The sequence below is a fragment of the Botrytis cinerea genome, chromosome 6 (assembly GCF_000143535.2).
Source record: "Botrytis cinerea B05.10 chromosome 6, complete sequence".
Taxonomy (NCBI): Eukaryota; Fungi; Ascomycota; class Leotiomycetes; order Helotiales; family Sclerotiniaceae; genus Botrytis; species Botrytis cinerea.
Window position 1 is genome coordinate 1,415,440 of NC_037315.1, and position 14,476 is coordinate 1,429,915.

General features: G+C 42.4%; 5 protein-coding genes across 5 annotated transcripts; 3 read left to right on the forward strand and 2 right to left on the reverse strand.

The window, feature by feature from the left end:
- The first annotated feature begins 320 nt into the window (after positions 1–320).
- BCIN_06g04090 (hypothetical protein) lies at positions 321–2,784 on the forward strand. The gene is made up of 5 exons (XM_024693501.1): positions 321–788; positions 837–1,234; positions 1,284–1,417; positions 1,475–1,718; positions 1,771–2,784. Exons 1-5 carry the CDS (start codon positions 653–655, stop codon positions 2,545–2,547), a joined length of 1,689 nt encoding a protein of 562 aa, XP_024549287.1. The 5' UTR covers positions 321–652; the 3' UTR covers positions 2,548–2,784.
- A 546-nt stretch (positions 2,785–3,330) lies between these two features.
- BCIN_06g04100 (hypothetical protein) lies at positions 3,331–4,817 on the reverse strand. The gene is made up of 2 exons (XM_001547131.2): positions 4,638–4,817; positions 3,331–4,582 (listed from the first exon to the last, which is right to left on the reverse strand). Exons 1-2 carry the CDS (start codon positions 4,752–4,754, stop codon positions 3,635–3,637), a joined length of 1,065 nt encoding a protein of 354 aa, XP_001547181.2. The 5' UTR covers positions 4,755–4,817; the 3' UTR covers positions 3,331–3,634.
- Positions 4,818–6,783: 1,966 nt separating this feature from the next.
- BCIN_06g04110 (hypothetical protein) lies at positions 6,784–9,419 on the forward strand. The gene is made up of 6 exons (XM_024693502.1): positions 6,784–6,988; positions 7,046–7,770; positions 7,819–7,930; positions 7,977–8,365; positions 8,428–8,752; positions 8,819–9,419. Exons 2-6 carry the CDS (start codon positions 7,066–7,068, stop codon positions 9,106–9,108), a joined length of 1,821 nt encoding a protein of 606 aa, XP_024549288.1. The 5' UTR covers positions 6,784–6,988; positions 7,046–7,065; the 3' UTR covers positions 9,109–9,419.
- A 228-nt stretch (positions 9,420–9,647) lies between these two features.
- On the forward strand, positions 9,648–11,687 carry BCIN_06g04120 (hypothetical protein). The gene is made up of 5 exons (XM_024693503.1): positions 9,648–10,118; positions 10,179–10,316; positions 10,368–11,203; positions 11,257–11,297; positions 11,373–11,687. Exons 1-5 carry the CDS (start codon positions 9,897–9,899, stop codon positions 11,462–11,464), a joined length of 1,329 nt encoding a protein of 442 aa, XP_024549289.1. The 5' UTR covers positions 9,648–9,896; the 3' UTR covers positions 11,465–11,687.
- Positions 11,688–12,178: 491 nt separating this feature from the next.
- BCIN_06g04130 (hypothetical protein) lies at positions 12,179–14,319 on the reverse strand. The gene is made up of 6 exons (XM_024693504.1): positions 13,677–14,319; positions 13,424–13,623; positions 13,203–13,366; positions 13,028–13,145; positions 12,909–12,976; positions 12,179–12,842 (listed from the first exon to the last, which is right to left on the reverse strand). Exons 1-6 carry the CDS (start codon positions 13,830–13,832, stop codon positions 12,442–12,444), a joined length of 1,107 nt encoding a protein of 368 aa, XP_024549290.1. The 5' UTR covers positions 13,833–14,319; the 3' UTR covers positions 12,179–12,441.
- Between the last annotated feature and the right edge of the window lie 157 nt (positions 14,320–14,476).

Here is a 14,476-nt window from a genome sequence, read left to right on the forward strand (position 1 = left end):
GATCAAAGAGAGTGCATCTTGTAAGAATGATACTTTCTGTCTGTTAACGTCCTACTGCTCTTTCTCTATTCAGTTGAAATCCAGCTAGCTCAATGTAACTTAAAATATCTAACTTATGTGATTATCAAAACTCTTGTGCTCAAACTCGAGAACCCTAAGATAAACATGCAATCAACTTGATCATTTGATGAGGTGTGCCGCGCCAAACATTTTAAGCGAAGATTGCCAAAAAAGGTAACCAGTGAGTAGCGTTATCGTAAAATTCTCAACTCCGCAGTAATGATTACGCTTCTCATTCCTAATAGAGAAATTTTTTCGTAGCTATCTTATTGTATGATATGGACATTTTCAACGATAAATCTGCTTAAATTGACCCAATTGTGGATGTTTCTACTTTTTACGGGAACGGTTTCGCATGTTCAATATTCGACATCTTCTTCCTCTCTTGGCGTTTATCGCACTACTCTGTGCGTTGTTAAAAGTAGTAGAGTTTTGGGGCACGCAATAACTTTCACTATAAAGCTTCTCTATATATTCTTCTTGCTGTAAGAATGTACAATTCTTAAACACAGAAGCAAGTCTAATTAATTACTTTTTTTGTTGTATTTACCAGCACATCCATTTTCCAGTACTCCAACAGAATTCAAACAGTATGGGGAAGCTCGTTGGACTCATTAGTTCGGGCATTGGTCTCGCAATGGAAGCAAAGACATCTTACCAATCTCCGAGTTCTAAGTCCTATACTAAAGATGCAAATCGCGGTTCAACTTATAGTGTTCCCTCCCAAAGTTTGTCTATCTCCAAGGCTTTAATGTATCGATGTTGACTTATAATAGTGCCACTTCGTACCTTGCCAAAAGCAAATCGACATAGCAATGACGAAGACGCATATCAAGACCTGCAAGCCTACGCCGATTATCAAAATGCCCTCTCAGATCGCATAAATACGGACATGGAGAGAGATGAGAATTACCGAAAATATTTAACCGCGACTCCTCGAGCACAAGCAATGAGGAATACTTACGAAAGAGACGTGTCATTTTACTCTCATGAATTGCCAGATCAAAGAATTCAGCCAGCTAGAGGACTCTCTTGTCCTGTGATACTCCCACAACGAAGACCCGAATCACAAAGTCGTGGTATTATTCGAGCGTACTCCCCAGAGCTGGCAGATTGTGGCATAGATCAAGATACGTTTCTGGATTTTATTGATGATTTTAATGAAGCTCATAAAGTGAGTTGCAATATTCGAATGTTCTTTGCAAATACTTACTCATGTGCAGGCATCTCCTTATCTCGACGCCGTTAATGTGGCCGCCCAAGGTGTCGGATTTGCACCCGGTATTTCGCCGATGATCGTGTCTATGGTTGTTCCAATTGCAGTACGAGCTGCTAAAGGTTATCAGACACAAAGACAGTAAGTAGGCAGTCGAACCACTTGGTTTTGATAACAGCCAGTTGATACTCTCCTTAGATCATCCTCTTTCCTAGACCAAGCCAATACAAATCTCTTCGTACCGCATGGCCTCTTTGCAATGGTCTTGACTTTTAAGCCTGATCAAACTCAAAACCCATATGGAGTACCCGGAGAAGTTCAACTTCCTCCATCCGCTTCCCTTATCTATCCCGAAGATGAAAGTCGTGCTCAACAAACTGGTCTGAAGAAAATGGGCCACTTTATCGCGGATTATGGAGATCGTAGGGCCCAGGCTCGATACGTATGTGCTAGTCATGTTTTTGATAGATAATGACCTACTGACAAGCAATAAGGCGTACAATAATCCCCAGTCATCTTTGGCTGGTCCTTTACCAACATTCAACAGTCGTTGGGCTGACCCAAATCATCCTGCTAATGGTGGTGGACTAAAAAGTCTACTAACAGGCATTCCAGACGACAGAAATTCCCGAAGAGAAGAAGAAAAAGATCGCAAAAGAGACAGAAGGGATCGTCGTCGCAGAGGTAGCTCAAGTAGTGATACATCGAGAAGAGGAGGACTTCTAAGTACAGCGCTTGGGGCAATTGGCGATGCTAGTGGGAGGAATGCTCCTTCTGGTAGAGGAAGAACAAGCTTGGTGGGAACCGCAAGAGAGATGATAAATGAACCTGGAAAACAAGATCAAAGTCTAATCAAGGGAATAAGAGGCTTTGGGATGAAGACTGACATCCTATATTTGATGATCACAAACAACACCGAAGATCAGAGATCATTACTTTCGACGAGACCACAGACGCCCTTGACGCACGTTTCATCATTTTCACCACTGGAGTCTCAATCCACAAACCCAGAAAATTGGCTGAAAACGTCCAAGAAAGATCAAAACTCCGTATATTCCATCTCAAATCAAGATCGAGAAGTTCTCTATAACAACCAATGCCAAAATGGCCATCCCTATATTGCCAGGAGAGGTCAAGTCGGCTCGAGCTCTACCGCTGGAAATTTTGAACAGAACGAAGCTCCGCCGCCTGCATACAGAGAAGCAATGCCGGCAAGGTACTATGATCAGATGAGGCAACATGATGAGGAGTTTTGCGCACCTACCATATAGTATACCGCCCCTATGGATTTATCTCAATTTTGAATCTGGGATGTATTTAGTTGACTTGGAGTTTGTGGGAGTGTAAATGCATTCAGCATCACTAGATGCTCAATTTCTAACTTTTCATCATTTTGATTTGTTATAACCTTCCATATCATAGCCCGGTTAAGTTTCCTACGGCAAATTTTTATTCAAATCAAGGTGTCTAGTAGTATACACCAGATAAATAGGGTGTAATTTAAAACAGAGGGAAACTTAAAGAGGGTTCAAAATTTCTAATCATTTCGATATTTCAATTTAAGATATGAACTGTGAACTTCTGATGATCGAATTGTAAACAAATTGAAATCCAGGTCAAAAGAAGAAGAATCTCCTCTCGATAGGATGAGTTGTGGAGATAGACTAACAGGTCGAAGAAATATATGACAAGATTTGATTTAGAAAACTCCCCAAACGCGGGAAGATAAACTGATACTCGATACTACGAATTCTTTTCGGCAATGAACAATACTATTTTCATCATTATTTATATATATGGCCTCATTGCAGATACAGTGGGCGAAACATTGAAGGATGAGTATTCAATAGATGTTACTATAATTTCAAAAGTTAGTGATACTTGAAAGCAGTGTAATATGTGATGTTTATCGTTTATGTAAATGAAGTTTTTCTTTACATAAAAGTTAGAAGATGAAAGAGCTATCTCGGGACAGTTGACTGTCGCTCATTCCACTACAAAGCCTTACTGACTTGAAGATTAGCAACGTTCTTGAATTACATGCAGATGAACCATGGGCAGAACGGAATTGGTGTGGCTGTTTACCCGCGAGAGATTCTGTGCAAAATTTGAAAAGGAAAAGATCGGGGACAACTCATGAATGGTAGTTCAACAAGCAAGCAGATGACAGGCGTATATGAAAGTTTGCTTTCAATGATTGTGGACTTCTACTTGCCAAATTCGAATGTATGAAATTGATACGCTGCTTACGATCCTGATGGTGGATTCATAGATTTGGAACCCCATCAATATTGCCACAAAAATCGTTTGTGCAGTCCAAATCAAGATGTCAGGGTGTAAGAAAGTAGACAAAACTGCTTAGGACATAGACTCCGCAATCTCTAGAACATCCTTCTCAATATCAAGTTCTTTCCACGGGCCCAACGCTAATTTCTTGTCGTTCTCCGTCACCCTAACGGCACCACCCACCATATAATGCGGACCTAACGCAGACAATTCCATCTGTACGTCTGTAACTCCGCGGCTCTTAAAAACAATACGATAATTGTCAATTGTTTCCCCTCTTTCGAGAGAATTAAGATCATGTACCTCAGACGCAATTGGACTTCGAGCGTCACAAATCTCCAGGTCCTTAAGCCACGGCGCAAGCAAAGCTTCTCCGGTCATTTTGACATAGGTCTCTCGCAAACACCACATGGCATAGAACCGTCTGATCTTCGCATCGATAACCTTGTTGCTGTCAATCCTCAATTGCTCAGCCTTTCCCTCACTATCTGTGATGACCAGATCCAATTGTCTGTTTCTCCATTGACATCTAGAGAGCGCATCGTTGCCATATCCATGAAGCTTCTTACCGGGCGCAACTTCGTCGAGTCCAAGCGTTGAAAGCTTCATATGATTGATCTCCGAATCTGCGAACACTTCTCCGTGCATATCAATCCATTCAAAGAACCCACTCTTCTCTATATATTTGTAGTCATGCGACAGTCGTTCGTTGGCGCATACGATGTCCGTTCCCACATTTATTGTTCCATCGCCCCCAACCACAGCTATTAATGTTACAAGTCCAGCCTGATGACTTACATTGAATTCGATTCGAGGTTGATCTGCGGCCGAAATATAACAAGGCTTTCCATTTGATTCTCGCGAAATTGTAGTCTTCGACCAAGGTACATGGCAATATCTTGCAATGACAAGGTGCTTGAGGAGGTGGGATGCTAAGCTCACTTTTGCATCTTTGACGTGATAATATTTAAGGACTGATTCTTGCTCGGATTCAGAGAGGAGAGCCAGAGCACGAGAAGCCTAACATCATCTGTCAATTCAGACATGTAGAACAACTAGTAGGTATTATACACACAGCAGTCCTCAGTTCTGCGACTTCCTCTCTGGGCTTATCTTTGCGGTGAACAGGCCACAATAGTCTTGTATCGAGCAGCCATTGTACGATGAATGGCTCTGAGCCCGAGGATGTCATTGCACTGAGATTTTGAGGCTTGTGGCAGGAACAATCTTGAAGGATTGAAGCCGGTTGGGGAACTACTCACTATTGACAGATCAGTTTGTTCACGTCGGATAAGGCACTGATTATGTAAGCGGAATGACGCACCCGGTTACCCACCAGTGACAATACTTTCGTCACAAAGCAGCTCTTCGTTTTCCCTTAAAGTTCTTCGTAATTTATTGCATCACCTTGTGTTGTTCGCGCCGTCTATATACATGTAGATCTATATTGTCTATTAATATTCATCTACTGTTATATCATCTTACTCTCCACATATCTCGCGAAATCGATTGCAGCTTCCTTCATGACGCATAAGTGTGTGGTGAACAGTAGATTCATTGGTGGAAGATTATGTTTGGCTCAGCCTTATGATATCGAGATCGCATTGGAACATTTCAAAGTTGTAGATGTTACCGGATCGCGAATATTCACTGCCTCGAATATCCATACGCTCTTTTTCCCCATAAAAGGCATACCAGAAGCCGGGCCAAGTTCAAATTGGTATCTCAAATTTCTCAGACGACGTGGAAGCTCAATCGCGTGCATTGTATCTATAGGACCTGATGTCATGTCTTCAACGCCTAGGGAGTCTGTATATCACGATACCACCGCGCGAGCCATGGAGAAGCCGGACTTGGCTATCTTCAAGGGGCTTCATGGAGAAGCAGCCACGAGATTAGCGCAAGACGCATAGCGAAACGGGGAATTCGCAGATCATGCCATTTTTGTCGTGGAAAGTGTTTTTGCGTTTCTCATACATATTCATCCTATGTCAGAAACTTGGAGACACCATCGATATACCATATTTTGTGGTTCGATTTCCAATGATGCTCAAAGTAATAAGAACCAACTTAACACATTTCTTTAATCGCCCTCCTGGCGAAATCGTGAGAAGAGCACCGGAGCCTGGTAGTTTTGGTGGAAGTGTCATGACGGGAGCACTGGTGATGGATACTACAGTTGTTGCTGATGGTCGAAGCGGTGGTAGATGCGATACTGAAAAAATTGAATTAGTCGTCTCAATTGGCGACCAATAAAAATAAGCACAGCGAATGTTTACAGTCCTGACTAACTCTAGAAGCTCCAATACATATATCGACTTTCGCCAAACGCAGCTACTAAACTGACTCAGATTATAGCGTGCATGACCGCACTGAAATCTTTTTACAAAGGAACATTTTTAGGTTGCATATTTGGCAACATTGAAGTCAGTTACATTTCACTCATGTTTGAAAGTTTGCAGACTCAGGGGAATCGTGTATGACTGAGAATTGGTGGTAAGATTAGTCGAAATGATCGAAAAGGGGAATCTAAAAATGGATAATAGTGCAGGTATAAAAACAATCGGCAAATATGGATTGGATAAAATTAACGAAGCAATGTAGGTAGCCAAGAATAAGACGGGATGCAGAAAACAAGCACTTTATAGTTCCTTTAAACCAGTTGCCACAACAATAACGGTGTGTTTCATCTTCATGTCGCGATAACGATAAACGGACCTTAAAGCACAAGAATTCAAACGGACAAAGCAGAGATCTTATATTTTTGGAAATCCCACGATCACTTGCCCAATTGAGATTGTTCTGTCACCAAAAGCCTTCGTGAAGAACGTGTATGCAAGTCTTTATGCAGCTTATTTCGTACAGCATGCTTACATTTTCAGCCCCCAAACAAAAGATTCACACGCGATGCTGAGGCACAATTCGTAGAACCATGTGCTTTCAAGGATGGAAAACTTCGATAGAGGTTGCGGTGATCTATGATAGGAATTGGACCATGTGTCTGACAGGGTAGTCATGGTTACGTTAGGCAAGCCAAATTCCAGAAACCTTCTATATGCCACAGCTACTGCAGAAGTATCCAGTCACATTACCTCGTTGTCGTCATGGAAGTCAGATGGTACCTTGTTATGTCTCGTCATTGTAACATCCAACGCAGGAACCATTTTTTTTTCAGATGGCTTTCATATGGGTCTATGTAACCTAAGAGTTAAATCATCAATGGTGGGGGCCCACAATGGCTATCTGTACATCAGATTTCATCGAATCTTTTCATATATGATTTCTTCTATGCACAGAAACTTGCAACCTGTGCGAAGAACTATTTGAAAAAGTATACGAATGTCCATGGTGTCTCGACTTCCTTTAGAAATCTCACTTGCCTCGAATTCCATCGTGTGGTACGGTGATGATATCCAGTGCATGGCGGTTCGTGTTACTCCAATCCTATTTGTTGGGTTATACTGCTAATAGTTGATGCAATAGTTGATGCAATAGTTGATGCTATGGCGGCTTCCAATAGATCATCCTTATATTATGGTGATATGAGCAACGAGTTCTATTATCCGTGTTTTGACGATTATCAAAATGATCTCAATGAATCTCTGGACTTTAATCATGTCCCATCTGCGGAGTTCTACCTTGGCCCTGAAATGTTCTTGATTCCTCAGATGCCTGATCAAGAACCCCATATATCTCAACATGGACTTACTGGTATCACACCAATTTACGAATCATTTCAACGTTTGCCACCTGCTTCTGGACCCACTAGTACTAAAGCCGACAACCAAGAGCAATTTCTGTCCAGGTCACTTGGCGAAATTTACGGGCAAATACCCACAGAGTGTCGTGAAAACTCAGAAGATTTGCCAAATTCATACCCAGTTGAAGAGACGCATCATGAAAATGATAGCAATGAAAATGTACAGTGTTCCCGCAAGAAACGGAGACCTTCTCAAGACAAAAAGAAACGAACACCAAATATACCACAATCAAATGTATTCAGACTAGATTTAAGGATACCATCAATTTCTTCGGCAGGACCGCAACCCATAGCGTCACAAGAATCTTTGAGCTCAGTTTTCGAGGTCAACATGAATCAGCCACCAAAGCGCAAAGCTCGGAGTGCCTTTACACCACAAGGAAAGAAAAAGGTGGAAGCGGTTAGGAGTGTTGGTGCTTGTATTCAATGCAAATTCAGAAAACGAACTGTGAGTTATTCTAAACGCTGTGTCCAGTCTTCCAACTGATGAGCGTAGTGCGGGACAAACAAGCCTTGTGTTTTGTGCATTCGACGTGCTGGTAGCGTGGAGTCTGCGGCATCTTTATGTACTAGAGAATCGCCATTTGTGGAACTGTCAATAAGTGAATGTGAGTATTCTATTCTTTCGAGGAGCCCAGTACATTAACTTCACAGTCTACTCTAGAAAACTACTCCCACTCATAACCGATTTCGATGTTGAGTTCCCAGACGTGAAAAGTCAACATAAAGCCATCAAGATTGACGGAAAAGGCCCTGTCTCTTTCCCTTTGTATCTCGAAGTTATAGAGATACAATCGTCGTTCTTGGCTGATAACTTATTAAAGGAAGTCGGTCGAATAACTAGACTTGGCTCCGGGGTTTCATACCCGCATAGTCCCAGTCCAGACCAGTTAAAAATCATCACTGTTCTTGATTCAAAACTCTTCTCATCTAAAAAGCTTGAAGAATGGGTCATGAGGTACACCGAAGGGAATAAAATCGATAATGTTAATTCCACCTCTTTTCTGTTCGGGGTAGTATATGCCAAGGAGAAGCTGCCTCATGTAAGTTTGGTGATCTAATGCAATATAAATGATTTATTTTACATGTCACTAAACAAGAGAAGGCAGATCTAGTAGAGAATACAACAAAGATTATAGCATTTAGCTATATGCTCTGCAAAGGATTGAGGATCACAACGCCTATGGGCCAACAAGATATAGCTGCCCGATACCCCGTACTACGCGCACAGCTCGAGACAAAACTGTTCAATCTTCTTCGCCAAACTGAGAAGCTTGTTTACGATGAGCTTCAACGTCTAGTCTTCAAATCTTCTGGACAGTTGCCGAAGGATGCGGTTGTTCCAGTGGCACTAGTACTTTGGTTACTTACCCGATTGCAAAGTTTGAAAGCGAGCCATATCATCAGTTTGAGTGAAGGGAACAGTTCTCGTGCGTGCTCTTTCATGATACGATTCTTTAGTCTATTCTGTATACAGAGGTACTAACGGTTCAAAGAATCCTCGGGAACGTCATTAGCGGTTGCATCCCATCAAAAGCATGTTCTTAACCTCCTCATAAGCGTTTTTACCGCCCTGTTTAGATCATCTTTCCCATTACTTATCAACTTCGAAGACAAATGCAACAGAGATCTACTGGGGGGAAACGAGGATTTGATACAGCTATCCAAGAAACTGAGGAGAGATCTGATAGCGTTCAAAAGAAGCGACTATCTCAAAGCTTGGACGTGGAACCAAGGGTTCTTGAAAGAGCAAGTGGGTAGATTGAAAGACATATTGACTGAGTAGATCTCGAGTGACTCGGAGAATAGATCTGGAAAGGACTTGTAACGAATTGTAAGATATTTGGAGGATGGATAATATTTGGGGGCGATTCCTTTTCGATTTGCTGGATAAGGTCTATACAAGGCAATGAATGACTGACGTGAAAAGGGATAAGAGGATGACGTTGAGAATTTAAAAATATTAGGGGTATATGGCGCAGTCTAGAATTACGTGAGACACTTGGGATGACTTAGTACAATCAGATTTGCTTTTCAGGCAACACCATTCAAGGATTGATGGTTGATGCAGCCACATTCTAAGTCAAGAATCATCTACCCCTTCCCTTATGCCCTTCGCATCACAGATCTACTTGATCTTATAGTCTAAAATCTCGAAGTGCTCCTAGACTTATCATCGTACCCAAAGAAAGCCCGGGAACTGATCGGATGCGAACTTCTTCCGAAGAATAAGCTTGTCCGACGCGACCCAAAACCGGAAATGCTTCCCAAGTTAAAGAGAGCAACCGCCATGACGCAGCAACGTTTCTCAAGATACATATTTCTGGTCGCACAACATTGGTTTCGACACTTGGTGAGGAAGAATCAATCATTTTGTTTAGAGCGAGATGTGAGCGGTGATGCTTTAAAATTTATCAGGTCGGCTATTCACAAGTCATCATGCAGATCACGACAGAGATGCCGAGGTCCAAGAATAAGTCTCATTAAATTGAATATGAACACTTCATTTGCTGCAAAAGGGCCATATTCATCTTCTCCATCACACAGCACATATTACTCGGCACATCCATCAAAATGTCTACTCCATCCACAACTGTAAAAGTGCCCTCAACAGCATCTGAAGACAGCGCGAATGAACCATTTGGCTGCCCAACTCCATATGCCGAGCCACTGTGGTATTCCCGAAACGTGTCGCCCCATTACACTATTTCACATCGGAAACTTCGCGCTGCGGTACGCAAATATGTCGATGAAGAAATCCTGCCAAATGCCTTCGATTGGGAATCGGCAGGCAAAGTACCAGACGCGGCACGTGCAAACCTCGTGATTGTAGTATTTCACTAACGAATCAAACAGGCATGGCGACGACATGCGGAATTGGGTTACTTAGCTTTAAGCACGGAACTGCCGGATGCAAAATTGCCGGGAGGTATTAAACCTGAGGAGTGGGATTCGTGGCATACTTTGATTGTTACGGATGAGTTGTCGCGTGTCGTAAGATCGCGCTTCGGTTTCTGAGCTGTCTTTCACACTGACATGACTCAGGCATATACTGGCGTGCTATGGGGTCTTGGCGGAGGCAATGGAATCGGAGTACCTCCAATAGTCAATTTTGGGACAGAAGAACAAAAAAATGAATTTTTACCTGGTGTTGCAAACGGCAGCATAAGGTTTTGTCTTGGCATCACGGAACCTGATGCTGGATCCGACGTAGCAAATATCAAAACTACTGCTGTAAGGAGCGGCAAACATTACATCGTCAATGGTTCAAAGAAATGGATTACAAATGCTATTTGGGCGGATTATATCACCACGGCAGTTCGTACTGGAGGCGCCGGGGCAACTGGTATATCGCTCCTTATTATCCCGTTGAAAGCTGACGGAGTCTCTCGAAGGACGATGCATAATTCGGGAGTTGGAGCATCTGGTAGCACATTTATCACTTTTGATGATGTCAAAGTTCCTATTGAGAACCTTTTACACAAAGAAAATCGCGGATTTGAAGTCATCATGTCCAATTTCAATGCCGAGCGCAAAAGCATTGCCTGCTCAGCCATCCGGTTGAGTAGAGTATGTGCTGAAGATGCATGGAAACATGCTTGTACTCGTGAGACATTTGGAAAGAAATTAATTGAGAATCCGGTGATTCGAGCGAAATTCGTGAAGATGGGAAGGATGATCGAACCTGCGCAAGCATTCCTAGAGCAGCTGACTTGGTTGATTGAATTGGGTAGGAAGAATAGTGGAGATAATGATGTGAGGATTGGAGGTATGACGGCTATGTTGAAAGTTGTAAGTACGAGGTGCCTCGAGAAATGTGTACGGGAAGCTCAACAAATCATGGGTGGATTGGGCTATGCTCGAGGTGGAAAAGGTGGAAGGTAGGTTGGCTGAACTCTGTAAGGGCAACATGACTTGCTGATGGTTTTTATAGGATCGAAGCCATCTCAAGGGATGTAAGAGTTATGGCAGTTGGTAAGTACTGATAGTCTAGTCAGAAAATCAGACTCATTATTTCCTTTTGAGCAGTAATCGTACTAATACTTCCAGGGGGTGGGAGTGAGGAAATTATGAGCGAACTCGCGATCAAAGAAGAAGTTAAAGATCTGAAGAGATACTCAAGCACTTCGAGCAAGCTTTGAAGCTTTCTCAAGATCGTAAAAAGAAAGACTGCATATTTGAATAAACTGAACTGTCTATTGTTAGAGGAAGTTGGAGTGAAAGAGCATTAGTCATTAAGATACTATCTGGCATTTAAAAGAAATATGTTTCATCAATCTCTGTCTTAGCTGACGCTCACTTGAACGTTCGTATTCTGACGAATTGATTGTTTTAGATCTCATAGTGAAATGGGCCTAGTAGATACTCAAGCAATGTCGATCATTTCCAATGTTCGCTTAGACCCTTTCCTATAGTCCGATGAGAGGCTCTTGAGATCTGATAGTCTAGAGCTACAAAAAGCCCATAGTCTCGGATAAAATTGACCTGCATTAGTATTTCATAAGAGCTGTTACTAAAATGCAGGTCAATACTAATACATCGGTGATCTTGATCTCACTATTATGTCAAACACACTCGCTTGAAAAAAATCTTATTTACCTCGAGTCTATATCCAGGTACCCTAAGTGAAGATAGTCACTAAGTTGTGTCATATTTGAGGCTATTGTTGCAAAATAGGTAGCCACAAGCTGTGGTGTGGATTAAGTGGAAGTTCGTTGCTGAAAAATTATTGAGCGCGCTTGTGTTGCTTTTAGTAGATGTAGCGGACCTGCTTCACATGCACCTTTGAGTACTCTCAGCGAGCAAATTATCGATTAAAAATTGGATACCTTTCGAAACATCATGCTCACGGAAATTGAGGCAAATTTCTTCCTTCGATTAAGGTTCTATATGAATTGACGAAAACAATTGGCCTTGAGACCCCTCCAATACTTTTACAAACCCTTTCATAAACGCCAAAAGCTTACAGGATCGTACAGAGCTGATGTACACCAGACTATTGCCCATAAAGTCTGAGAAGCAAAAACTGTCCTTGAACTCGACCGTACTAATCACAAATTGGTATCTTTCGCATATCCAAACAATATTAACACAAAGCAGTAACTATCCGGTTGCTGGTCTAGACATGCTGCTTACTGCTAGTCGCACTCATCCCGTCTTCGTAAGTAACCGTAACCTCACGATGGCGCTGAATTCCACCATCTTTCAGATCATCTGCTGTTGGTGGTGTGAGAATGCAAGTATCGCTATCAGTATCGTTATCCGTGCCTCCTCGAGTTACTTCGACACCGTAATGAGTTGTCTCCTTGTTTCCTCGGTTCAAAGATTTTAAATTATAGTCGCCAGCTGCAGCTCCAGCTCCAGACTTGTGGTTGCCGTAGTCGTAGTTTTGATAAGGCCCGCCAGTTGAACTTCCTCCTGTTATCCGGTTGTAGAGGGGTCGAAGGGCGGGAATGGTGACGCAGATAACAGTAGCACAAAGCTCGGACATGGTCCACATGACGGAATCACTAACAGCATCTGCAGAGGCAATCAGTAACGATAGACAAAGTATGTCTGGGTCAGAATATGGAGGAAGATACTTACATAGATAATCAGAAGTCTCCATAAGAGCATCCAAGGTTGTTGTGCGGACTACACCGCATATACCAGCACTAATTGAAGGTTACTTTGAATATCGCAAGGAAACCTTGATCAAAACTTACAGAATACCCAGACTCAAAGAAACACAAATGGTGATCTTTTCTTTTTGCTTCATATTGAGACCCCAGATTACCACCCAAGGGAAGCCCGCAAGGAAGAAGTCCATCGCTGCAGACCAAGCTTGCAATAAGTGTTAGCTTTCATACTGGTATGATAAATGTTGACAGAAAAACTCACAGCACATAACTTTCGCTATAACAGTCAAACTCAGCGTGCAGGTACCCTCAACAGTAGGATCCCAGATAGACTGAACTGGAGTACATTGCGCAAACACAGCAATGGCTAGCAAGAAACTCAATACCAGGATAGTCACAATCCAAAAGTACAGTAATATTTTATGCCTGATGCTCAGTCAGGCTTCATCCTATGTTGATTCATCGTGAATGAGTGCAACTCACCATGTTTGGTTCACAATTCGTAGTAAAAAGACTGCTACAGCACACTTGCTTATTCCCATAGCAATTGCAATGATAAACTGGCCTATTAGAAGCCATAATATGCCATGAGAATTATCCGCAACAGTCAATGCTGCCGCGTGTGTTCCCATGCCATATGCTACTGATCGGGATATGCATGCCGCGAAAGCTGTCATTAAAGCCTAAAGGGAATGATTAGTCCTGCAATATAGGAATCCATTATCCTATAGCTTACCCAGCTCAGTATCAAAAGATAATCATCTACACCTGGCGCACCACCAATAAATTTGCGCGTATACAACCGGAGACCAATAAAGCACAATGAAAGGACGACTTCCATCCACAAGACCCCGAGCAATTGCTGGCCCTTCTCTGTGAGCGGAACTGTCATTGCGAAGATCGTGAGTTCTTTGGTCGTACTTTCGGTAGGTTGCTATGCAGAGTTGTTGCTTCACCGTTTGGGACCCACCGCTATTAGTAAAGAAAAGAGGACGTACTTGATGGTCTTGGGAGAATTATAATGGCTCCTGTGTATATATGATGCCATGCCCAAGACAAGCTGGGATGGCTCAAGCCAGCATTGAATTTACTTTTCCAAACGTTACAGCCCCTGGGAGATTACCATTGCAGTAAAAGCAATCTGGGACGAACTACCATCACCAGAAAGAGTAATGCTGAATACTAGCAAACTTGCTTCAGCAACTTTCAAAACTAAATTACTTCGCTAGGTACTCCGGGGTAAACAGACACAGGATCTGTGAAAATATCGTAAGCGACATCCCGTAATTGCTCTATTGAAGTGGGATAATATCGAAGATCTTCTATTATCTGTGAAACTGTTTTTGATATTGCATGATGCGACTGCATGGAGTTGCACCAGACATACTGAGAAAGCAGCCCAGGAGTCGAGGAGTATGATTGAGATCGTCGACCATTTCATGTACTTTAATCAAGCTTTCTATTGGGCAAACTAAAAAAACGAGTTATATCCTAAACTAGACAACAAGAAGACCCACTGCAAACTATCCACTCAAG